Source organism: Octopus bimaculoides, chromosome 9 (assembly GCF_046866305.1).
Source record: "Octopus bimaculoides isolate indiv1 chromosome 9, ASM4686630v1, whole genome shotgun sequence".
In the NCBI taxonomy this organism is placed as follows: Eukaryota; Metazoa; Mollusca; class Cephalopoda; order Octopoda; family Octopodidae; genus Octopus; species Octopus bimaculoides.
The window spans coordinates 30,478,109-30,503,888 of NC_142936.1; the positions used below are offsets into that span (position 1 = coordinate 30,478,109).

Below are 25,780 nucleotides of genomic sequence, written 5' to 3' on the forward strand. Positions count from 1 at the left end.
TACAAACAACAAATCATCTAACAAATACGAAGAAGAAGAAGAAGAAGAAGAAGAAGAAGAAGAAGAAGAAGAAGAAGAAGAAGAAGAAGAAGAAGAAGAAGAAGAAGACGAAGAAGAAACAACAAAAGCTATAAAACAAATGAAATCCAATCTAAAACTAGAACAGCAACGGACCATGATAAAACGATGGCAAGAAAAGCCCCTGCATGGTAAATACTGGGCTAAACTAAATGCAAAAGAAATAGACAGAGAAAAATCCCAGCAATGGTTGAGAAGCTCAGGACTCAAAGCAGAGACTGAAGGATTTTTAATTGCTGCACAAGACCAAAGCCTCCCCACCAGAAATTACCAAAAACATAATGAAAAGAAACATAACAAGTAACTGCAGAATATGTGACGATGGACAAGAAACAATAAATCATATTATCTCTGGCTGCCCAGTCCTGACTAAGAAGGAAAATATTCACAGACACGACAGAGCTGGGACCTATATACACTGGAAGCTATGCCAACACTGGAATAACAACAGAAAAAAGATGATATAAACACACGCCAGAAAAGGTCACAGAAAACGAGAAAGCAACCATACTCTGGGATATGCCAATACACACAGATAGAGAAATTAAGGCCAATAGACCAGATATAGTTGTCAAAGATCATGAAGGGGAAAAAATGCTTTCTAATTGATGTATCAATACCAGCAGATGACAACGTTTCCCTAAAAGAAATGGAGAAACTTTCAAAATACAAAGACGTGGAAATAGAGGTAACTCGAATATGGAATCTAAAAACAGAAACAATTCCTATCATAGTAGGTGCCTTAAGTATAATAAAAAAATATTCAGACAAATACATAACAAAAACACCAGGACTTACAAATATTTATAACATAGAGAAAATTGCACTACTGGGCACTGCACACATCCTACGCAAAACACTTTCAATACAGTAACCATAAGAGCATCACAGCAAACCACAGCACATACCCAAGGCACACAGAGCTGCGCTCGGTAGTGAAGTGAAAGCACGTTATAAAAATAAAACTACCGAATAATAATAATAATAATAATAATAATAATAATAATAATAATAATAAATCCAACCTGAATGCCAAAAATTTGATTACCGCAATGAATATCTGGGCAGTTGCGGTGGTCAGATATAGTGCGTCCATCCTCAAATGGACTAAGGAGGAAATATCAACACTAGATAGAAGGACGAGAAAGTTGATGATGCTGAATGGGGCGCTACACCCTAAAGCAAACGTAAACAGACTGTGTATGAAAAGAAAGAATGGTGGCAGAGGACTAATTAGTATAGACCATCATATAAGGAGTGAAAGGAGAACGCTTGCCGAGTGGTTGATAAATAGTGATAAAGCCTGCTGCAATATGCCGCGAAAGATATGGGTGTAAATGCAGATGAAATGATGGGCAAGGACTAGTTTAACCAAAGCGCTGAGAAGAGAAAAGACCTTGAAATGAGAATGCATGGACAGTTTGAAAGAAATACACAAGACGCTAAGGATGATATTGCATCGTGGGCAAGGCTTAAGCGTGGTGATTTGAAGTGTACCACCGAAAGCCTGATCATTGCTGTACAAGACCAGGCTCTACCAATTCAGTGAAGTATAACAGCTATAAAACTTCTGACACCCAGAAAGGCAGACTCTGTGGAAAGAGTGTGGAAAATGTGACCCACTTGTTAAGTGGATGTGAGAGCCTTGCACAAAAAGAATACAAGCGTTGCCACGATAAAATTTGTGCGTATCTTCATTGGCTCTTATGCCGTAAATACCAATATGGAGTAACAGAGAAATGGTATGAGCATGTACCAAGTAAAGTTATGCAGGAGGATGGAAAAGTAACGATACTCTGAGACTATGATCTTCAGACGGATCGTGCAATCGAACACCGTCGGCGGGATAATGTCACATGTAAGAGAGACAAATACTGTCAGATCATTGATGTAGCCATACCAAATGACATTAATGTTGTGAGAGAAGAGGTTGAAAAAATCACCAAGTACTCCGAATTGAAAGTGGAAATGGCAAGACTGTATGGAATGCGAGAGGGTAATGTAAAAGTGATACCAGTGGTGATCGGAGCGTTGGGCTCAATCCCATTGAAACTTCAAGATTTCTTAAGGCAACTGGAAATACTATGCAAGAGTGATGTCTTGCAAAAAGCAGCCTTATTGGGCACAGCGCACATTTTAAGTAAAGTATTATCTGTCTGAGGTCCTTGTTGTGATTTGACAGATGACTAAAGACTCCGGTGCTTTTCTACCCACACTGTGTTACGAAGGAATAATAACAATAATCTTTTCTACTCAAGGCACAAGGTCCGAAATTTTGGTGGGAGGGGCCAGTCGATTAGATCGACCCCAGAACACAGCCGGTACTTAATTTATCAACCTCGAAAGGATGAAAGGCAAAGTTGACCTCGGCGGAATTTGAACTCAGAATGTAGCGACGGGCAACATACCGCTAACCATTTCGTCCAGCGTGCTAACGATTCAACCAGCTCGCTGCCTTAATAATAATAATAATAATAATAATAATAATAATAATAATAATGATAATGATGATGATGATGATGATGATGATGACGATGACGATGACGATGACGATGACGATGATGATGATGATGATGATAAATTGTACTAGGCAGTAACTATGCCCTGATGCAGTACCAGGCAGTGGCTCTCATGGCTTCTGATCTTAACTGATTGGAAGTGTTATCATGTACATTATTTTGTTTTGGTATAAAAGATGGGCTACAGCAAATATTCTGCTCAATACCACAGATTTGCTTATCAGTTGTTTGACCTTAACCGGTTGAGCGTGTCCATTAGTGGCTAATGATATGTGCCTCTCTGATCACGAGCAGAAGTAGTCGGGGAGTATCGTAGTCATGTGTTGAGAGGAATTCTTTGAGGTTTGGATAATTCACCTTTGGAAATATGGCTGTTTCGTTCAACATCCTTAAACAACTCTTATTCATGGGCCTTTTGAGTGGGATGGGCTACTCGACCCGAAGAAAATTCTAACTGGACCCCACCTGCAAGGTCATGCGCTGTTTATCTTGATATGAGATCACCATGTCACGCACACAGGGTTGTGATGTATGTGCTTAGTGTACCATAAGCAGACGGGTAATCATGATGCGTATCCTGAGCTTCGTATATTTTACCCCGGTGTCACTTTGATGGCATGCACTGCTCTCTCACTCACTCAATAATAATAATAATAATAATAATCCTTTCTATTATAAGCACAAGGCCTGAAATTTGGGGGAGGAGGATAGTCGATTATATCGACTCTAGTCCTCAACTGGTACTTAATTTGGCATCACTTAAATACAGAGATCCGGATGCATCTGCGTAACGATGTTTTTACAGTACACACTCGTTAGGGGTTAGGGTTAAGGTTAGTTCTAGGGTTGGTTAGGGTTAGTTTTAGGGTTAGATGCGTCGGGACCTCTATATTTAAGTAGTACCCTTAATTTATTGACACCAAAAAGATGACAGGTAAAGTCGACCTCGGCGGATGTTGAACTCAGAACGTACCGCTAAGCATTTCGTCCACCGTGCAAACGATTCTACCAGCTCGCCGCCTTAATAATAATAATAATTAATTCGTTTTATTGGCCACAAGGGCTAATATCAATGAAAAACATATAAGAACAAAGACAGGACGAAGGTTACAAAAGGTTTTGTCCGAAAAGGTAGGAAAGTTCATCTAAACAGAGGAAGAAAACGGAGAAAGATATAATAAATAAATAGATAAATAAATAAATAAATAAATAAATAAGTAGAACTCCCAAAGGGGGAGGCGCTTCGAAAAAGGAAAGGTTACACGTGGAAAAACCCATAAAACCACGGGAGCCTGGTCAGAAAAAAGTAAGAAAGGGGTATAGAGCCCTTTCTCCTTTTACATTACCTTTTTTTTTTTTCTACAGGTGTATTCTCAGAATTGGTCCGTTTATACTGGCCATTTTTCCAACAGTCACCCATCTTTCAACGAATTTGCTATGAGACAGCACTTCCCTCTCTACTCTCATCTTCCTTTTCAAGTGGAACTTGAAAAAGTTGATGAGGCCTTGGCCAAAGAGGAAAGTGTCTGTCTTTAACCCTTTCAAACGGGTCCACCATATCACCTCTTTCGCTACAGCCACTAGGCATAGGAAAATTGCCTTGCCCTCCTGGTTAAAGGAGGTCGGCGGGTCAATTCTCACGATGGATCTAGCTGATAGCCGGATCCGTCCTACACGTGACAGTAGCTGTTCGATATAGACCCACAGGTCAGCAATGCTCGGGCACTGGACGAGTGCGTGCAGAACGGTTTCGTCGTCCTGAGCGCACCTCGGGCAGGCCCGGTTGACGGCACTTCCATGTCGGTAGAGTTTATCTCGAACAGGTAGCGCACCTCGGTAGCACTGCCAGGCGAGGGACCTTTGGAAATTATCCATGGGCCCCGGCCCGAAAGTTCTCCTGAACAGACTGCTTAGCTGATTATCCTCGATGCCTAGAGTTTCCCCGAGAACGTCGTCGCACTTTTCTCCCACTAACCCTCTATAGAAATTTTGGGGGAGGGGAGGCCAGTCGATTAGATTGACCCAAGTACACAACTGGTACTTAATTTATCGACCCCAAAAGGATGAAAGGCAAAGTCAACCTCGACGGAATTTGCGGCAGACGAAATACCGCTAAGTATGCGTGTGTGTAAACATTTCAGCCTCGTCTACCACTTCAAGGGAGACAACTTCTATTTATACTTTGTGTTTTTCAAAATGTCACTTTTAATTGATGCGAAATACGTCGCATGTTTTCATTTCGACTGCGATACAAATTAATTAATTTTTTTTAAAGAATCAATAAGGTAAGTGAACGCAATTTTACAAAGTAAATTGAAAATATTCTACAATACAAATACAAACTTAGATGATTGAACTCTCCCTCCACCTTTATTGTTTTCGTACATCGAAATGTTACGAATTTATTTTAGCAAAATCTTTTCATGTTTTTCCTTTTTTATATTAATAATAATAGAAATTTACACGCGCAAATTCAGGGATGTAATCGCGTTTTTTTTTTTTTCATATACAAGATAAGTTTTGAAGATATTATTTCAATGTTTTTCAAATCTGTTAATTTACAATATTTGGCAGATGAGTTACAAATTTTAAGCCTGAAGTATTTTGACCAATATCGTTTTTACTTTATATTTTAAACAAAATCTTTTGAGAAACAAATAAGGTTAATTCTTAATATGGTGGAAATTATTAGGGAGTCGTAAGTTCGTTGTTTCCTATGCGATAAGCGGTTCTAGTGGATTGCTATTCATTTTACATTCAACTATAGTTAATAAGAATTTAATTTCTATCAATGTTAGTACATTTTTCGTTTATGAGTTGGGAAATCATCCTCTATTACACTTTCTCGTTTTGCTCTGAAGACGCTGATATTTTAATGAAAATAAATCTGCAAATTTTTATTGTAAATTATATTTACTTGATCATTTACAAATGTGTGTGTGTAAATATATCGTTTTTGTATCTGGTCTGCAAGATTGTTTATGTGAATTCGTGTGTTGAAGCAAATTTTGTTGTGTATATGGAGAGTCGTACTGTCTTAATGCCTTTATTATCTAACACACTCACCGGTTCGATTTCCATTCATTTATTATTTATACTTTTCCTTCCAAAGTTTTCGCTGCTTTTTGCAACCTTGTCAATGGATGTTGACTGACCGTTATTGGAGCTGCGTTCTGTTTTTTTTGTCTGTTTGTGCGCATGTGTGTGCTTGTGTATGCACATATGAATGTGTGTGGGTGTGTATGTATGCGTGTATGTATGTATGTATTCTGCATATTCATGTGTTTGTGTGTACTTGCGTGTGTCTATGTATATGGGTTTGTGTGACTATGTACATGTGTCTGTTATATATGGCTGTGTCTCCATATGTGTCTGTGTTTGGAGTGTGTGTATGTATGTATATGAGTATGGTCATGTGTTTCCGTCCTTTTTTTTTTGTGATGTATGTGTGTGCACTTGTCTGTCTTACCTATGTACCTATCTATCTACTTATGTATCTATCTGTTTGGCTTTACGGCATTCTTTCATATGATGAAATTTGACGTTTCTGCGGGTCAAAACTAAATATGTATATAATTAAACATTAGAAAAAATTCTAAATCTACAACGTTATAAATTCATTAGCGTTCTGGTTTATTTTGCTGTTATTTTGGTGTTTTTTGGTAGTTGAATTGTGACTTTAACTCCTATTTCTAAACATCCATAGTCTTCGTGCTAATGTTTAATTTTATAGCTGCATAACGCTATTAAACCTGGAACCGCCTATATTACTGTTGTTATTATTATGAATTACAAATATTCATGACAGATATTATTTACAATAGTAATATCTTATTTCGAATGTAAGCATTCGAATATTTGCACCATGTGGCCTGGTTTGGGCACAAATCAAGCCAGAAAAGGCTAATGGATTTATATGGTGGATTTAGAATTTTTTCTTCAGTAACTCATGCTGATGAAGGTTGAGGCCTGTTGGGTCAGCACCCAAAGCCATGGTATATGAGCATCTGAATGGCATAATCCTTAATGGTATGCTTTTTAATTTCTTAATTCTTCATCCGTTTTCATCTGTTATTTTGGTGCTTTTTGGTGGTTGAATTGGAACTCCTGTTTCTAAACAGGTTGATGCTTCGTACTAATGTTTAATTTTATAGCTATATAATGCTATTAAACCAGGAATTGCCTGTATTACTGTTGTTATTATTGTCAATTACAAATATTCACCACAGATAATATTAACAGTAGTAATATCTTATTTCGAATGTAAGCATTTGAATATATATGTATGAAATACATCAAGTACAGGACAAAATACCAAAAAATATACAATAAGAGAACTTTCTGATTTGGCGGACACCATTTTTTATTTAGTTTTTATTTAGTGTGTTTTCTACCGAAACACTTTAAAACTTCGTATACTTGTATATTTTGTCTTATAGAGCAGAGAAAAATTTTCATATTCGAAGTTATTTCATGTTAAAAGTTATATTTAGGTAATTTCAACCAATCACTGACGTTTATTGAGGTGAAAACAATTACTGCTGTGGATTGTCAACAAAATGTTGTGGTGGTGTAATGGGATTTTTCCCTTGAATAAAATTAGTGCCGTTGTTTGTCAACAACAACTATCGGCGGTACTGTTATTTATGACATCGTTCCTAACCCTAACCCTAATTCTAAAACCCGAATCCTAACCCTAAAACCCTAATGCTAAAACCCGTACAAACGCACGAACGATGTCATAAATAACAGTACCGCCGATAGTTGTTGTTGACAAACAACGGCACTAATTTTATTCAAGGGAAAATATCCCATTACACCGCCACAACGTTTTGTTGACAATCCACAGCAGTATTGTTTTCACTTCAATAGACGTCAGTGATTGGTTAAAATTACCGAAATACGACAATTTTAACACGAAATAAAAATATAAACTTTTCTCAATAACAGTAAGAGTTAAAAGATGTTTTATATGACACATTCTACCAGTGTCCCAAGTTTGAAAGTGTTTCGTTAAGAAAACAAGTAGTGTCTGCCAAATCAGAAAGATCTACAATAAGAACAGGACATCACCAAAGAGGGGAAAATATGTAAACACGTAATGAGAGACAAGTACGGGACAAAATGTCAAAAGAAGTCTAACCCCTCCTCAGTTGTCAACTGTTAATTACTCCTTATTTTGAGCTTTCAATGACAAGATAGGAAGTCTTCATAAAACAGCAGCATTCAGAAATTTTTAAAATACAAAATTTGTGGAGAGTTAGAGCTTCGAACGAACAAACAATGACAAAGTGGACATACAGAGTAAATAATCAACAAAGACAAACATTAAGGCCGTTAGGCCAAGACGCATTGTAACGAGTAACACCTGGGAGAAATTAGGAATAGAATAAATAGAAGAAAATAATAGAAGAGGAAAAATGAGAAAAAATGTCAGAAGGTAAGAAAAATGACATCCAGCTGAGAGAAATGGCCTATATATATAAGATATAAAATATCAAATATTATTATTGAGTTGGAAAAGAGAGAGATCTAATGGATACAAATTAATTTATTAATTAATTAACATATTCACCTACAATTGTTTCATTTCACTAGCAAAATTAAAATTACAAAACATATATAAATATGCTAGCAGAAGTGCCCGGTGTTGCTCGGGGCTGAATTGCTTTAAAGTACTGTTAATGATTCTATTCAATTATGATTATTGAGGCAAAGATTGATATAAGTTAACACGCGACCAATCAATTTGCAACTGGATAGAAAGCCCTGCAAAGAGCATTGCAACTCTAAGAAGGGGTAACAATAAAATGTGAGGTGGCCCTGAAAAGGCTGTGTTATCGTTCTCACAATTGTAACAATTTGGTAGGTAGCCCTGGAAGGTTGTGTAAAACGTTCGCAGTGGATGTGCTGTTACAAAACTTCATGCTCTGTGAGAACAGAACAAATGCCCTATGGAGGAAAGAGGGGAATTAATCATGGGTAAGTAAATACAGGTAAGGTTGAAAATATACAACAGTAGCATCTACTCACCATATGTCAGACCGGCAAGAGTGTAGTGGTGCTGAATAGATGAATCACAACACCTCTGTCATGGAGATGTGTAAAATGACCTGTTACTTTTGAATATTTTGTATTTGATGTAAAATATAATGGTGAGAGAGAGGATGTATATATTTAGATTTATCGACTTTTGAAGTCTTGTTATTTGATGTAAATTGTTATGGCGTACTAACACCGTCCCCAAGAACACCGAGGTGATGCACCAACCCGCTCTGGGAAAACCATATGTAGAACCCAACATTTCCATCAACGGGCAAAGACTCAACGCGGTTGACAAATTCACCTACCTTGGCAGTACGCTTTCCCACAATGTAAGTCATTGATGATGAGATCAACACCAGACTCGCCAAAGCAAGTGCTGCCTTTGGCAGACTCCACAAGAATGTATGGAACAGAAGAGGCATCACCTCCATGACAAAGATCAAGGTCTACAAAGCTGTCGTACTCACTACCCTACTCTATGGATGTGAGTCGTGGACCATCTACCAACGCCATGCCAAAAAACTAAATCACTTCCACACCACCAGGCTGAGGAAACTACTTCGCATAAGCTGGCAGGAAAGGATACCAGACACAGAAGTCCTCACTCGTGCCGGGCTCCCAAGCATCCCTACCATCCTGATGAAAACTCAGCTTCACTGGGCTGGTCATGTAGCCCGCATGCCAGACTACAGAATACCCAAGAAGCTTCTGTTTGGTGAGCTCCAGCATGGCAAGCGCTCCCATGGCCGCCAGAGGAAACAGTTTAAAGACAGCCCAAAGGTATCACTGAAGGCCTTCAACATTGACCCCTCATCATGGGAGCAGACAGCTTTAGATAGGACCAAGTGGCAGGCCGCTGTTCACAACGGTGCCCCGCCAATATGAAAGTGACAGGAAAGCTGCTGCAGAGAAGCGCAGGCAGAACAGAAAGAACAATGCTTTGAAGCCCCCGGCACCTGCTACCATTCCCTGTCCCTACAGCAGCAGATCTTTCCAAGCACAAATTGGGCTTATCAGCCATCTCCGCACTCACCAATGATGACCTCCCCACCCCCCTCTTGGAAGATCAGATGGTCCTCGTCATTCTGACAGGCGAACAAGATGAGATGATGAATGGCATGTAATTACTTCATGTAATTATTTTTATCCATTTGTTTCATTGATCGTCGTTATGATTACATTTGTTGTTGTATAAAATGATATGTTGCTTGGTTTTCAAATTGTATGTTGCGATCCTGTTGCTGCTGATGTAAACTGTTATGTTGAGAGAGGAGATGGAAGGGGGGAGATATTGCATGCACGTCGGATGTAGAAGATGAGGCTGCTGTGCTGAAGAAGGGAGGGAAATAGAGCTAAGCAGAGGCCAGGTGTTGGTAAAGTGTGAAGTAATTTCAGGGAACCGCCTAAAAATGTAAATGTTGTCACAAAAGCATTGTTGACTGTTTGAGAGTCGTACGGAAGTGAAATAGTAACATGTCCATGGTCCTCCAATGCCCGCCGAATTGGGGTTGGTGAGGAAGAACAGCTGATTTATGAGCAGAGTCTGATTTGTAATGAAGCATTGTAACGCCGCAAGAATCAGCCTTTTTACAGCTGATGGTTGAAAGTGTCAAGTGCGCTGCAATGAATATTAACCTACACCTACTTAGAAATTACTGACAAAAAGGCAAAAAAATTTTTTAAATTAGGAAGTGAAGTAATCCTATAAAACCTCCCTGTACACAATGTTTTTTGTTTTTCCTTGTGGAACGAACTCGAAAGCACCACTCTTGCTGCCCACAGGCGAGCAGCCAACGTAAAGCTCATCATAAGAGAAATACGACTCCCCCAAATGTATTCCCGCGACAGACAGCATTTGCCCCTGTGCTTTGTTAATTGACATTGCAAAGCATGGCCTGACTGGAAACTGGGACCTCCGAAATGTGAAAGGTAGGTCTGCTCCTGATGGGAAAAGATGCATCCTCGGTATGAGCACAACGTTGCCTCGACTGCACCCTATGATTATTGTGGCCTCAATTAGATCGGGAGATAAGGAGTTAACGATCTAACGTGTCCCATTGCATTGTTTCGGCGGTGTTGTATTTCCCTCGGAAGACTCGCAGAGATAACACAACGAGTTATACAAATTTAATTATTACATTTATTATTCAATTACATACAAAGAACGCACTCACCCAATGTTCGTTATGCATAAACAAGAATCATGTCTGCCATATATATCAATGACATTTTACTACGACAGTCACACAAAACAACAACAATGAAACAATGAACTCAGACGAACCACACGCTTAGACGTGTGAGCAGACTGTTTAGGTGACTGTTTGCATCTTTCCCACTGACGAGCATGTCATCCTGGAAGACTGCCACTCCAGGTAGATCATGGGTCAGGTTTTCCATGATCTCCTGAAAGTAACCAGGTGCTGACTTTATTCCAAAAGGGAGTCGTTGCTGCAGGAGTACTCCACGGTGAGTGCGAGTCTGCGTTGACTCTCTGGAGCCAGCTTGATCTGATTATAGGCATCAGCAAGGTCTATCTTTGTATATCTGAATCCACCTCCGAGTTTCTGTATCAGTTCAGCAGGGAGTGGCATTGGATGACGGTGATCAGCAAGTTGGTCATTAATTCCCACAGAGTAGTCACCACAAATTCGTAGTTTGGGTTTCAGGTTGCTTGAAGCATGTGCTTTACGAATTGGTACCACTGGCGTTCCGTATTCATTGAACTGAACTGGCTTCCAGATTCCCTTGGCTAGGTCATCAGGAAGAGCAAACGGGACCGGACGTGCCTTGTGAAAGACTGGTGTTGCGTCCGATTTGAACTTCACTTCCAGTTCAAAGTTCTTGAGACATCCCAATTCTTGCTTGAAAAGATCTGGAAATTCATCACACATGTTGTGACAATCTTGCTGCAGGGAAACATAGGGCTCACTTGAGGTCTTTGGGTGTATCCCTTCTGCACCTTCCCTCTTGGCTTGGCTGTCTATGCTTTTCAAACCTAGAGCAGTGTCCACAGAAATTCCCAGAGTCTGGATAGCATTCCAACCCAGCAAATTAAGATCAGAGATCTTGGTGACTATGTAAGGTATAAGATCCTGCTTACCAGTTGTTGGATCCTTGGTTTGGCCCATGAAAGTTCCTAGAACAGGCAGGTTGTGCTTGCTGGCAGATTCATAGCGATGCTTGACATCTTGCAGCTTTGGTCTTCCAAGTTGTTTCCAGACTGACAAGGAAACAAAATTGCCTGTAGTAGCAGTGTCCAATTCCATTGTGAACAGTCTGTTCTGGATTGTTACTGGCACACTTAAACTATGAGTGTCTCAGGAAACTTCACCTAGGATCACCTTGACTATCTCAACTTTTGTGATTCTTTTCACGGGAGTTTGTGAGTGACCATTGCGTTGCTGATGTTGTTTTTTCCTACACACCGCTTGCAAATGTCCCTTTTTGTCACAAAAATGACATTTGATTTCCCTGAAAGGACAGTCTGTTGCTTTGTGGGCCTTTCCACATCGGTAGCATTTCTCCTGGTTTGTGGAATAAGACTGCTGATGTTTCTTTTGAGGACTCTTATTCTTGTTCTTGTTCTGTTGGACCTTGTACACCTGCTTGGTTTTGGAACCGTATACAGTTTCTTTTGCAACTTTTGCTGCGTCTTCAGTCTCGATGGCAACTTGGACAGCATGGGCAAAATCTAGTTCTGTGTCTTTTATCTTAAAAAGCGCCTTCAGAACCGCTTCATTATTGACTGAACATATGAATCTCTGTCTCAGAGCTTCATCCTGTGGGTTGGTGATCGCTGGAAAATCACAGGTAGCTGCATCCTGGCGTATACGTGCTGCCAGCTCCTGGAGAGTTTCACCTGGCTTCCGCTGCATATCACTCTAAAACTTGAAACGCTCTCTCACAATGAAAAGTTTTGGGTCAAACTGTTCTTTCATGAAGTCAACGATTTCGTCCATTGTCAAGTTGATATCTTTAGGTGGATTTTATTGGGTAGCCAGATTAGCAAGTTGCTTGTAAACAGTAGCAGTCTGATTGGTCAGGAACACTTGTGCCATGCGTTTTTCAGGTACAGCATTAGCAGCCACAAACGTACGGAATCTTGACCAGTAATCAGGCCATAGGTCTGTCGCTGAATCAAATGCAGCAAATGGTGGAATCGACACCATTGTTGAAGCAGCTGAAAAATAGCCACTAGGATCGCCTTCAACTTGTCGAGCACCAAACAGTTTTAACAGAGCGTCCATATCTCTCTGATGTTGTTGCATTTGCTTGTCCATTTGTTCCCTAAACAATTTAATAAGTTCTACTGTCTGTTTTTCAGCCATTGTTATTACGATGAATAATTTTACGGTAAAGTAAGCATGTATCCTATCAGCCCTATCGATCCTATCGGCGACGCCAATAAACTCTGTTGTATTTCCCTCGGAAGACTCACAGAGATAACACAACGAGTTATACAAATTTAATTATTACATTTATTATTCAATTACATACAAAGAACGCACTCACCCAATGTTCGTTATGCATAAACAAGAATCATGTCCACCATATATATCAATGACATTTTACTACGACAGTCACACAAGACAACAACAATGAAACAATGAACTCAGACGAACCACAGTGACACACGGAACGTCAGACGAATTACATATCTAACAGTCCATATAACAGGCGGAACCAAATTTCGAATGAGCATTATAGGAGCACCAAGTTTCAGAATGTGTGGGGGTAGTCCAGGGGGCTGAGAGGAATTTAGTACCTCTATTTAATAGTCGATGACGTCCTCGGGGTCAGGAGTTCTATCGATAGACTTATATATATAGCAATCCCAAGGAATGAGTTTTAGCATTTGATCATTAATATGTTTAACAGTTTTATTCTTCGGAGCCAGAATAGCCCTTTGGCCAATCCAATCCATATTCTGGATGGTGAAGTTTGGTGAAGGGGCTGTTTGCAAGGCGTATTTGAAACTGCAAATATAGCTGTTGTGCTCATGAAGCATGTTTTGCAGACTGAGTAGAGCGTCCCTGTCAAAATGTCAATGTCAGTGTTTGCAGGTGGTGGAAACGCTGAACCACACACCAAGTTGCCTACTGTAGTTGGAAATGAAGTAAATTTGGAGGAACGAAGGCTTGCAATTTTGTAGTGGCTGGAGTGACCTGATAAGATGGTACACCTGTCCCTGGACCTTGAAACTAGGCATCCAACCACTGTCTGTAACAACATTAGCCCCGAAAGAAGTCATCTGAAACACACAATTGTAATTTCTGATGATTTGAAGGAATTTTGATGACCTTGAGGTAGAAGCAGTAAGTAGCTCCTTCAAAGGCTGTGGCGGTTCTGGAAAAGGGGGCAAGCTGACCTTACCGTTTAAGCAGCACATTCCTAGCCTCACCCCTACTAGTATACTTTCCAGTGCATTACTTCCCCTTAACCACTTACACCAAACCAAACTTATATTATAGATAAACACACAAAATACCTAACACATATTCTACGTTACCCTACTCCAAACCTACATAATAAACCAATAATTATATATCTTCTCCTCTACATCCTACGCTAGCCTATGTATGCATATAATTCTTTTTGACCAAGAACAACCTAAGATACTTACAAGCTAACTTTCCCTTCTCACCCTCTTTTTCTATATGCACTCTTCATAACAAAATAGTATTACAGCAATGAGTCTTTCTACATGCGACACATTGGCCTGGCATACATAGCATTATGCTTCTGATGTGTTTGTGAAAGCGGTGCCCAAGGTGTCGCCCTGTATCTCCAATGTAAAAAGCACTATGTCAATCCAACAATCTTCCCCCTCCCTCCTACCACCCATCTCTCCCCTCTCCTCCCCCAGCTGCTCCGACTCCTACTTCTCTGTACGTCTCTTCACCTCTCTTCACTCCTACTTCTCTTCACTCCTACCTCTCTTCATTCCTACTTCTCTTCATTCCTACTTCTCTTCACTCCTACTTCTCTTCACTCCTACTTCTCTTCACTCCCACTTGTCTTCACCCCTACTCTTTCTCTCCTCTCTCTTACTCTCCCCTCTCTCACTCTTACTCTCTTACTCTCTCACCCTTACTCTCTTCCTCTCTCTCACTCTCTTCTCTCTTACTCTCTCTCTCTCACTCTCTTCTCTCTTCCTCTCTCTCTCACTCTCTTCTCTCTTACTCTCTCTCTCTCACTCTCTTCTCTCTTTCCCTCTCTCTCACTCTCTTCTCTCTTTCCCTCTCTCTCACTCTCACTCTTCTCTCTCACTCTCTTTCTCTTCCTCTCTTTCTCTCCCTCCCATACCCACCTTCCCCCTCTCTTACATCCACCTCCACCTTCCCCTTCCCACCCCACCCCAACACACTCCTACTCTACCTTCCCACTCCACCCCATCCAATTCCTTACACCCACCACCCACATACCGACATACTCCTACCTCTACCCCCACCCTCAGCCTAACCCACACTCCACCCATGCCTTCCCCACCTCCCAACACCCTCACATCATGCCACGCACACACTACAACTGACCAACTCCTTTCTCCCCTCCCCATTTTCACACATGCATACGTCAAGATCACCAGCATTCTATCTCTCACACACACAGCCCCTCGTTCTTCGATCACCGTTCTTTCTCCCCCTTTTCTTAGCTCTCCTGTGTAAAATTTCTAACTTCCGGTCAGCCATAGCTATGATTGACCATTGACCGAACACTATACAATTTTTTTTCTCCATGTTTTTCTCCTTGTCTCCGTATTCTTTCTGTTGAAGAGCATAGCTCGAAACGTTAAAGATTTTCCGTATTCCCGAGCATCATACTAATACATCCTTTTGTTGTTTACACCACCTGTCCTCGTCTGTTGTTTTTTCGTACATTCTCCAATATATATATATATATATATATATATATAACAACAAGTGGAGCAAAACGCATGTCGATGAAAGCCCATGGAACAATATCGTTGACCCCGTTATAACTCTATGTAAACGAACCTTCTAACGGTCACTAACCATGTAACATCTCAGCTCGTAATTTACCCCATTATTTCGTTTTTGTCTTGTTATTACATGTTTTATTATGATCTCTCTGAAGAGAAATAAATGACTCCACCAGCCCTTTCTTCATTGTGAAATGGCCCTCATTTGTTTTGAAACATATATGTAGGAATTAAAGGAACTTTCATCGACATGCGTTTTGCTCCACTTGTTGTTATTATCCATATATCCTCAAAATGTATCACTTTAACTCGGTATATCAACCTGTAAAGCGGCTGGGATATCTTGTTTTTTAGTGTAATTATGCTACCCCTGGTAACTATTAACGTATTCAAATTATCGAAAGTTTTAATAACTGAGATAATATTAATATATATATATATATATATATATATATATATAATATATGATATATATATGACTTCTGACCGAGACCTTTGGAAATATGCTGTGCGTGAGAAGACCTAAATCGAAGGCCTCAGGCAGCCCACTTATACGTACCTTCCTTCATTGGACACTAAACTCCACTTGCGAAGACCTGTTGAGGTAAGTGAAATCGAAATCGAATTAAATTTGACGACTGGCACCTATGCCAACGTCGTCTCCTTCATTGGAAACGAAACTCAGCTTGCGAAGACCTATTGGGGCAAGCGAAAGCGAAACCGTCAATGGCACCTGTGCCCAGCATTGCCTTCCTGGCACTTGTGCCAGATGGCATGTGTAAAGACATTCGAGCGAGATCATTGCTAGTGCCGCCGAACTGGCTCCTGTGCAGGTGGCACGTAAAATACACCATTTGAGCATGGCCGTTGCCAGTACCACCTGACTGGCCTTCGTGCCGGTGGCACGTAAAAGCACCTACTACACTTTCGGAGTGGTTGGCATTAGGAAGGGCATCCAGCTGTAGAAACTCTGCCAAATCAGATTGGAGCCTCAACAGGTCTTCGCAAGTGGAGTTTGGTGTCCAATGAAGGAAGGTACGCATAAGTGGACTGGCTGAGGCCATAGATTTAGGTTTCACTTGGCTTGCCGGGTCTTCTCACACACAGCATATTTCCAAAGGTCTCGGTCAGAAGTCATCGCCTCGGTGAAGCCCAATGTTCAAAGGTCGTGCCTCACCACCTCATCCCAGGTCTTCCTGGGCCTACCTCTTCCGCAGATTCCCTCAACTGCTAAGGTGTGGCACTTTTTCACGCAGCTATCCTCATCCATTCTCGCTACATGACTATACCAGCGCAATCGTCTCTCTTGCACACCACAACTGATGCTTCGTAAGTTCAACTTTTCTCTCAAGGTACTGATACTCTGTCTAGTAGGCACACTGACATTACACATCCATTGGAGCATACTGGCTTCATTCCTTGCGAGCCTACGCATGTCCTCAGCAGTCACGGCCCATGTTCCACTGTCATGAAGCATGGCTGTTCGTACACATGCGTCATACAATCTGCCTTTTACTCTGAGAGAGAGACCCTTTGTCGCCAGCAGAGGTAAGAGCTCTCTGAACTTTGCTCAGGCTATTCTAATTCTAGTAGCTACGCTTTCAGCACATCCACCCCCACTGCTAATTTGGTCACCAAGATTGCGGAAGCTATCAACCACTTCTAGTTTTTCTCCCTGGAATGTGGCAGAAGTTGTTTTCTGAACATTCACAGTGCTTATAGCTCCTGAACATCTGCTACATACAAAAACTAACTTCCTAGTTAACCTTCCTTTGATATTGCTGCACCTCTTATGGGTCCATAGCTTGCACTGAGTGCATCTTATAGAGTTACTACCCACTCCTTTTCTACAGATCGAGCAGGGCCATCTACCCAAAGGGGTTTGTGTTTTGTCTGCCTTCCTACTTATTAGGACTTTGGTTTTAGCTAGGTTGACTCTAAGGCCCTTCGATTCTAGTCCTTGTTTCCACACCTGAAACTTCTCCTCTAGTTCTGATAGTGACTCAGCAATTAGTGCAAGGTCATCAGCATAGAAGAGCTCCCAGGGGCATCCTGTCTTGAATTCCTCTGTTATTACCTGGAGGACTATAATAAATAGGAGGGGGCTGAGGACAGAACCTTGGTGAACCCCTACCTCCACCCGGAATTCTTCACTGTACTCATTGCCAACCCTCACCTTACTGACAGCGTCTCTGTACATGGCTCACACAGCTCTCACTAACCATTCTTCTATCCCTAGTTTCCTCATTGACCACCAGATGAGAGATCGGGGGACCCTGTCAAAGGCTTTCTCCATATCAACGAAAGCCAGGTACAGAGGTTTATCCTTGGCTAGGTATTTCTCCTGAAGCTGTCTTACTAGAAATATAGCATCAGTGGTGCTTTTCCCAGGCACGAACCCAAACTGCATCTCATCTAAACTGACTCGCTCCCTAAGCAGTTGAGCTATAACCCTCTCCGTGACTTTCATTACCTGATCTAAAAGCTTGATACCTCTGTAATTATTTGTATCTAAAGTGTCACCTTTACCTTTGTAGCAGTTGACTATAGTGCTGCTACACCAGTCATTGGGTATGACTCCTTCGTGTATCACCTGGTTCGTAATACGGGCGACTAGGCTATAGCTGACACTGCCAGATATTTTGAGCATCTCCGCAGTGATTCCTGATGGGCCGGGGGGCTTTCCCTGTCTTCATACTCTTAATTGCTTTATCTACCATGGTACTGTCAACTCGGATAGCTGGTCCCTCTGTTGTCTCATACATGTCATCTCCTAGCATAAATCCAACTTCTTCCCATGAGCTTTATAGTTTTGTGAACTGTATAGTAACCCCAACAGTACAGACGACGACGACGACGACGAGGAGTTTGGAGACCCAAGTGGGAAGTGTTAATCTTGTATTTTTTCTAAAAAAAAAAAGAGAACAGCTTTTCATGAGTTATCTCATTTGTAACTGTACATAGTAATGATTAGAAAGCATGTAAAGCTTCTACCAGCACAGTTTCCCTTTGTTAAAGCTTTAATTTCTTATTTTTAAGGGTTAATCTTTCATATGGCTCCATTTGATCCCATTATACTTTTCATTCTACATCCAAATGAGCTTGTTGGTTCATATGACAAATAGAAATCCATGACTAATTAGGAATTTTTTTCCATTTGGTTGCTGAAAAGGAGACCCTCTTGTCTGACTGAATAAATGATGGCATTTGCCAAAAAATGGATGAAGGCATTTTCTAACAGTAAGACGACATTTGGTTATGAGAAAATGGAGGAAGTTCTTTAAAGTTTGTTACAGGTATTCAAATGAATGAGTAACTTTTATAAGAGAAGTATCATAATTCTTCAACAGACAATGGAACATTATAATACATTAAAATAAGCATTATTCTTATACCAAGGTGTTAAAAGAATTTTGTGATTCTAAATTTATAGTTGTAAAAGTAGTGGCACATGTACAAGGCTTAATTTCGTTTATTAAAATATATGACTCTCTGTGTACTAATATATTTTCTTAGTCTGCTTGTCTCTCAGCTATATTTACTATCTCCATATTATTCATCTCTCAAATTTACATTTATACATCTGACAGGTCATACTTTTGTTTTTATATTTATATATCTGACAGGTCATACATTCCACTTGACTTGCTGTTAAATTGTTCCTTTAACTGATCACATTTCTTCATCTTGTCATGATATAGTTCTGAAACATTGATCACATTGCATAGCCTTTGAAGGACAAAACATCCACAAACAGAAAGTTGCTTATATTTTCATAAAGCCTTAAACGGAGGCAATCTGACAACATAAAACTTTTCTCTCTCTGAAAACCTTTGTATGAATTATTACTTAGAGATGTGTATCTGAATACCATATTTTTCTAGCAATATGTTTCATTGACACTATCTTAATTTTTTTGTTTTTTAGATATATGACATCCAATGCATAAGACCTAGATGTGATCATTACACATTACAAGATGAAATGGCAATGCCGGGCTATTTGTCTTATTTTTGTCTCTGTCTGGGTCATAATTGCCTACTACTCATATGTACCTGAAAAGTCAGCATCAAATAAGCTCCAAATTAAGCCATATTCTTCCATGTTCCATATTTCAACAGAAGCAAATGAACTAGATTCAAATTTTCAAACATGGAGAAAAGAGGCTCCTAAAAGGCAGCAAAGTTTTTTGGAAAGTCATGAGAAAGCAGAAAAGAACACAGATGTAGGCCTTAAGAAAAAAATTGGAATTATCCATGGAAAAGACAATGAAGTAGAACGGAGTGAAGGTTGTATTATTACTAGTTTCATTTTCATTTACTGTGTAACCATATTGTATTATATTGTAATAATGCTACTTTACAGGACAATAAACGTCCCCAAATCTCCCCACTACCATCCTTACTGCACCAAGGCCTTGTAACAGTATCATAAATCACTATTACTAATATTAACTATATCTTTTAGCACACATCATATGATGTAATCCTTTACTTAAATGAAAGCATGATGTTGGTGATGGATCCTTGTTTATCACCAACATCAGTAGAGAACCCATGAATCAAGTTGATGATTTCATGTATCTCAATTCTGAGATAGTCTCAACTGAAAAGGACATAAGAACTCAGATAGCTAAAGCATGGTTAACCCTAAACAAACTGGATGTTGTCTGGAAATGAATCCTGTTGGACATCCTTTAGAACAGTGCTTCTTAAACTATGGGTCGCGACCCCAAATGGGGTCATGAAAATTAAATTCAAACACTTGAATTTCAGTTTATATGCTATTTCACAAATGCACAATATTTAACGTGATGTGCCACATACCTATGTGAAATTACTTTTTCAGCTTTAACCCTTATTAAAACCAAATATTGTTCAATGCTGAAAAATGTTCAGCAGTGTCAAATATTACACCAAGGTTTAATTTGTTATGCAGCAAAAAACAAGCACATCCATCACATTGATTTTTTACTTTGGTTTATTTTTGTACTTGAAACAAATCGTAAAACTACTTATATTTTGACAAATAGTATAACTACTTTTTTATATCAGTTCATTTTTTTTCATATGTATATTGTTCAGCAAAAAAAATTAATGATTTATGTATTTATTTGTATGTTTTATTTCATATTTAATACCTGGGGTTGCGAAAAATCTTGTGATGCAAAATGGGGTCATGAATGAAAAATGTTTAAGAAGCGCTGCTTTAGAGAATTTTTTTCTGTGCAATGGTAGAGTTTATATGAAGCAACAACCTGGACACTTACCTAATAACAGGAATCTAAGCTGGATGGAACTTTCACCCAAATGTTAAGAGCAGTCTTAAACATATCTTGGAGAACTCATTGCACCAAGAAATAGCTGTATGGAGATTTCCTGCCCATTTCCACCTTCATTAGGGAAAGGCACTCACACTTTGCAAGACATTGCTGGTGAACTAAAAAGATTTGACAAGTGACCTATTTTCCATGCTGGCATGGTTTGGATTGATTTCCTGAGGCAGTATTTCACAGCCAAATATCTTTTCTGTTGCCAACTCTTTTGGTCACTTCTTATGACATGCTGCAATGAAGTACACTTATTCTAAAACTGAGATATATACAAAAGAGATACATGCATCTGTATTTTTTACTTATTTGTATTGACATAGGGTATAAACATTGTCAAGAAAAACAGTTGTCAGTGCTTTACAAGCAAAGTACTTTGCATTGGGTTAGACACTTTCTTATCACTCTCACCATCTATCAGAAATGCGGTAAACAAGTGATTGGCTCTGCTGGAAACCATAAATGACAATGGCATTGTAAGCAAGTATATACCATGAACACCATTAACTGAAATTCTTATGTCTAACAATCATTATGATAAGATTAAGAATATTTACTCTTTTCTGGTTTCATATATATGTTCTAGCATTGTTATAATATCATTTCCTTTAGCTAGCAAGGAAAAGCAACATTTCGCACTTGAGGGGATTTTGTTCTCCTCTTATCTGGTATCGTTTAATGCTTTGATCCAAATCATGATTATGATCATTTACTGGCTTGAGTACAAGGATGACAATTTCCTAATCTTAACTTCTGGCTCAGTTACTCAAAGATATTTTTCAAAGTACTTCATCCCCAGTTCCATGAACTTATCCTTTATTCCCACTCACCTGTCCTATAAAGATAATTATTCATACTTTGGATTTGTGAAACTCTGTAGCAGTTAATAAGTTATCAAATTCAAATGTAAATGTCTCCAATGTCTTAAGGACACTTGGGAGTTAGTTCATAGCTTTGGTTTTATAGCACGAAGCAAACAAGAGAAATGTCTTCCCTGGATAGAATGCCAGCTTATTGCAAGTAGCATTCCCAGAATGCATGAACTGAGGCAGATAAAATAAAGCATCTTGCTCAGAAAAACTGAGTTGGTAGCCCCACACCTTATCTCATCAGCAATTTTACTTTTACAATAAAATTCAAACTTGTATCAAGGCCAAGGGTGACATGATGGTGGAACAAAGAGATGGACAGCGCTATAAAAAACAAAGAGACAGGCCTGGAAAGACTGGTAAAACAGTGGAAACAGAACAGTATATCAAGAAGCTAGAAGATAGGCTAAGCAACAGGTTTACATAGCAAAAGGAATAGCAGAAGGTAAGAGGTTTGTCCATGTTCCACAGCATGAAGATCTGAGGCGTGAGGTGTTCAGCATTGCAAAGCAGTGTATAAGAGAAAATAGAGACGTGATGGGTGAAAAATGTGTGCGAATGGATAATGGTATGCTTGCACTTAGTAACTCAAAGAAGAAAGATGCACGGAGATGCCATGATTAAAGGTTGTTAAATGTGGAGAATGATTGGGAGAAGAAGAGTCTTTCAAATATCAAACCAATTGAAGGACCAGCCATCGGAGTTGATAGCAGTATAATAGATTAGGCAATTAAGGATATGAAGGCTGAGAAAGTCCCTGGACCATTGGGTATCACTGCTGAGATAATTAAAATATCCGGCAGTGTGAGATACAGCCTAGTCACTTGCATGGTTAATCAGGTTATTCAGGAAAGCATCATCCCCAGAGACCGGTGTAGTAGTATTATAGTTAACTGCTACAAGGGTATAGATGATGCCATAGATAGAAACAACTACAGAGGTGTCAATCTGCTGGACCAGGTCATGAAAGTTAGAGAGAGTTATAGCTCAATTGATTAGGAATAGAAGTAAACTAGACAGATGCAGCTTGGTTTTGTTCCTGGGAGAAGTACCACAGATGCCATCTTCCACTAGGAACAGTTGCAAGAAAAGTATTTGGCCAAAAGTAAACCATTGTACTTAGCTTTTGTTGACCTGGAGAAAGTTTTCGACAGGGTTCCCCACACTTTTATCTGGTAGTCTCTAAGGAAGCTTGGAGTAGAGGAGTGGTTTGTTAGAACTGTAGAAGCCATGTACAGCAGAGCTGTCAGTAAGGTGAGAGTCAGCCTTGAATACAATGATGAGTTTAGCGTGCAAGTTGGAGTTCATAGGGATTAGTTCTAAGTCCACTCTTAGTTATCATAGTTCTCCAAGCCATAACTGAAGAATTCAAAACTGGATGCCCATGGGAACTGCTATATGCTGATGACCTTGCTCTTATTGCAAAATCTAAAGTTGTTGTTAGCAAGAAAGCTGATAAGACTTTCTCTTAGCCAGGTAAATGGTCCTGCTCAATATGTAGGAAAGGAGTGGGATGTAATTCTATTCACTGCACCTAGTGTAAGGTATGGATGCATAAAAAGATGCAGTGGAATCACAGGTAGATTAATAGATAAGGTTACTTTCAAGTATGGCAGATGTGCAGGAGTAATAAGCACTAAGAGTGCACAGGACTTAGACTCTCTCAAATATCCAGGAGGCTCTCTTGAAGTAGTAGATAGTTTCTGCTACTGAGGTGATCAAATTAGTAATGATAGTGGTGCTCTGGATGTATTGTTTCTAGAAGAAGAATAGGATGAAGGAAGTTCAGAGAGCTGCTGGCAACAAAAGGACTCTCTCAAGTGAAAGGTATGCAGTGAGACGTGGGCTCTGAATGCAGAGGGCATGCGTAGACATGAGAGGAATGAAGTTAGTATGCTCTATTGGATTTGCAACATCAGTGTGCATGACCAACAAAGTACAACTGTGTTTAGAGAAAAGTTAGGTATAAGAGGAATTAAATGTGGTATGTAGGAGAGGAGAATGCATTGGTTTGGACATGTGATGAATATGACTGAAGACAGCTGTATAAAAAAGTGCCTGTCACTGAAAGTGGATGGTACCCGTGGAAGAGAGAGACCCAGGAAGACATGGGATGAAGTGATAAGGATCAATCTCAGGATGTTAGGGCTCATGGAGGAAATGACAATGGGCCAAGATGTCTGGCGATATGAGGTTCTAGAGAAGACCTACCTATGTCAGCAAAACTGAGTGCTAGAAGCATTGTGTCCCACCCACATGTAGCATTTTTACACACCCTACCCCAAGAAACTGAACTACATCTCTTCTAAACTGCATCTTTCTCTTCCCCACATTTCCTCTTCATATACTATGACTGTCTCCCACTCCCCTGCCCTACCCTCACTGCTGTGTTCACTGTATAGCTGCTTTCCCCCACACCATCTTTGTACCCAGGTTTTCACCATTCACTGCAATCCCCACTCCCTACTCACACTTTCTTTGCAATACCTGGCCAAGTATATTATGACCACATAACCTTGAAGGCATGCCCTGGCAATTGCCACCATTTATCTCTCTCTTCCTTATTCTACCATCCTATCTATCCTCTGATCCTTGTTACTTGTGAGCATACTTCATCACCATCTCTCTCCTGCTCTTTCTTGCACTTTTGCTGTCTCCCACTCTCTATCCCTTGCTCTTCCCTTTCGCTGAGTAGCCATGTATCTCCTCTACAGAAGCACACCTGTTTCTGCCCTCATTCTTGATCACTCTCTCACTTTCTCTTGCTTTTCTCTCTGGCTAGGTAACCAAGTATCTTCTTCACATCAGCACACTTGTTTCTGTCCTCTTTCTTGTACCTCTCTCTCCTCATCTCTTCCTCTCACACTCTCACTCTCTCTTTCTCTCTCTCTCTCATGCTCTCTCTTCCTCTCCCTCTCTTTCTCTCTCTCTCTCATGCTCTCTCTTCCTCTCCCTCTCTTTCTCTCTCTCTCTCATGCTCTCTCTTCCTCTCCCTCTCTTTCTCTCTCTCTCTCATGCTCTCTCTTCCTCTCCCTCTCTTTCTCTCTCTCTCTCATGCTCTCTCTTCCTCTCCCTCTCTTTCTCTCTCTCTCTCATGCTCTCTCTTCCTCTCCCTCTCTTTCTCTCTCTCTCTCATGCTCTCTCTTCCTCTCCCTCTCTTTCTCTTCTGTGTCTCCTCTCTCTCACTCTTTCTCTTCTGTGTCTCCTCTCTCTCTTTCTCTCTCTGATTAGGTAACCATGTACCTCCTCTATTGCAAGCCACCTGTTTCTGCTTCTCAGTTTCTCTGTCACATTCTAACCTTTCAAAATTCCCCTCTCAAAATTCTTTGTCTTGCATGTTACTTGGTGACCCTGCTAGGGCTGATGCCATATAAAAAGCTTCCAGTAAAGTGGTTGGCATTTAGAAGGATATCCAGCTGTAAAAGTCATGCCAAAACTGACCTTATTTGTGCTGGTGCCATGCAGAAAGCACTCAGCCCACTCTGCTAAGTGGTTGGTGTTAGGAAGGGCATCCAGCTGTAAAAACTCTGCCAAAACAGACACAATAGCCTGGGGTGGTCTTCTACCTGGCCAGCTCCTATCAACCATCCTACCCAAGCATGCCTGGAAGACAGCCATTAAACGATGATGATGATGATGCTTGTTAAATTTGTTTAATTTTATGTTATAATGTTGACAAACTTGCTCCTAGATACAAGCTTCTTAACCCTTTCGTTACTATATTTCTGACCAAAATACACCCCTCATGAGTTTCAATTAAATTCTAAAATAATCATGAATTTAAACTAGTCTCATTAAACTCCTGTAACTTTTTTATTTATCAACATATTAATGTGATATTTGGAACATAATTAAAGAAAGGGTTCTTAATCAATTCTATTGCATAATTTTTGTCTCAAAGTTCTCCACGTACTAGGGTACTGCTAGTGTCTCTCACATGTAAATATTGGTTCAGCTTCACGAATTGTACTCGTGTCATAATACTGGAAACATATTC

General features: G+C 40.0%; 2 protein-coding genes across 13 annotated transcripts in view; one reads left to right on the forward strand and one right to left on the reverse strand.

Annotated features, from left to right (window-relative positions):
- The window catches only part of LOC106883292 (tRNA endonuclease ANKZF1), a 478,270-nt gene that overhangs the window by 249,863 nt on the left and 202,627 nt on the right, over window positions 1-25,780 (reverse strand). The gene's annotated exons all lie outside the window — the stretch shown is intronic.
- The window catches only part of LOC106871349 (polypeptide N-acetylgalactosaminyltransferase 11), a 102,176-nt gene continuing 81,131 nt past the window's right edge, over window positions 4,736-25,780 (forward strand). For 3 of the 8 annotated variants that reach the window (XM_089357304.1, XM_089357302.1, XM_089357303.1), the window contains exons 1-2: window positions 4,755-4,882; window positions 19,513-19,874. In XM_089357304.1, the coding sequence (XP_089213430.1) occupies window positions 19,565-19,874 (310 nt within the window). In that variant the 5' untranslated portion in view covers window positions 4,755-4,882; window positions 19,513-19,564. Of the gene's footprint in view, window positions 4,883-6,278; window positions 6,627-19,512; window positions 19,875-25,780 lie in introns of those variants that run through there. The other 5 variants (XM_089357307.1, XM_089357309.1, XM_089357308.1 and 2 more) reach the window with 5 other exon arrangements.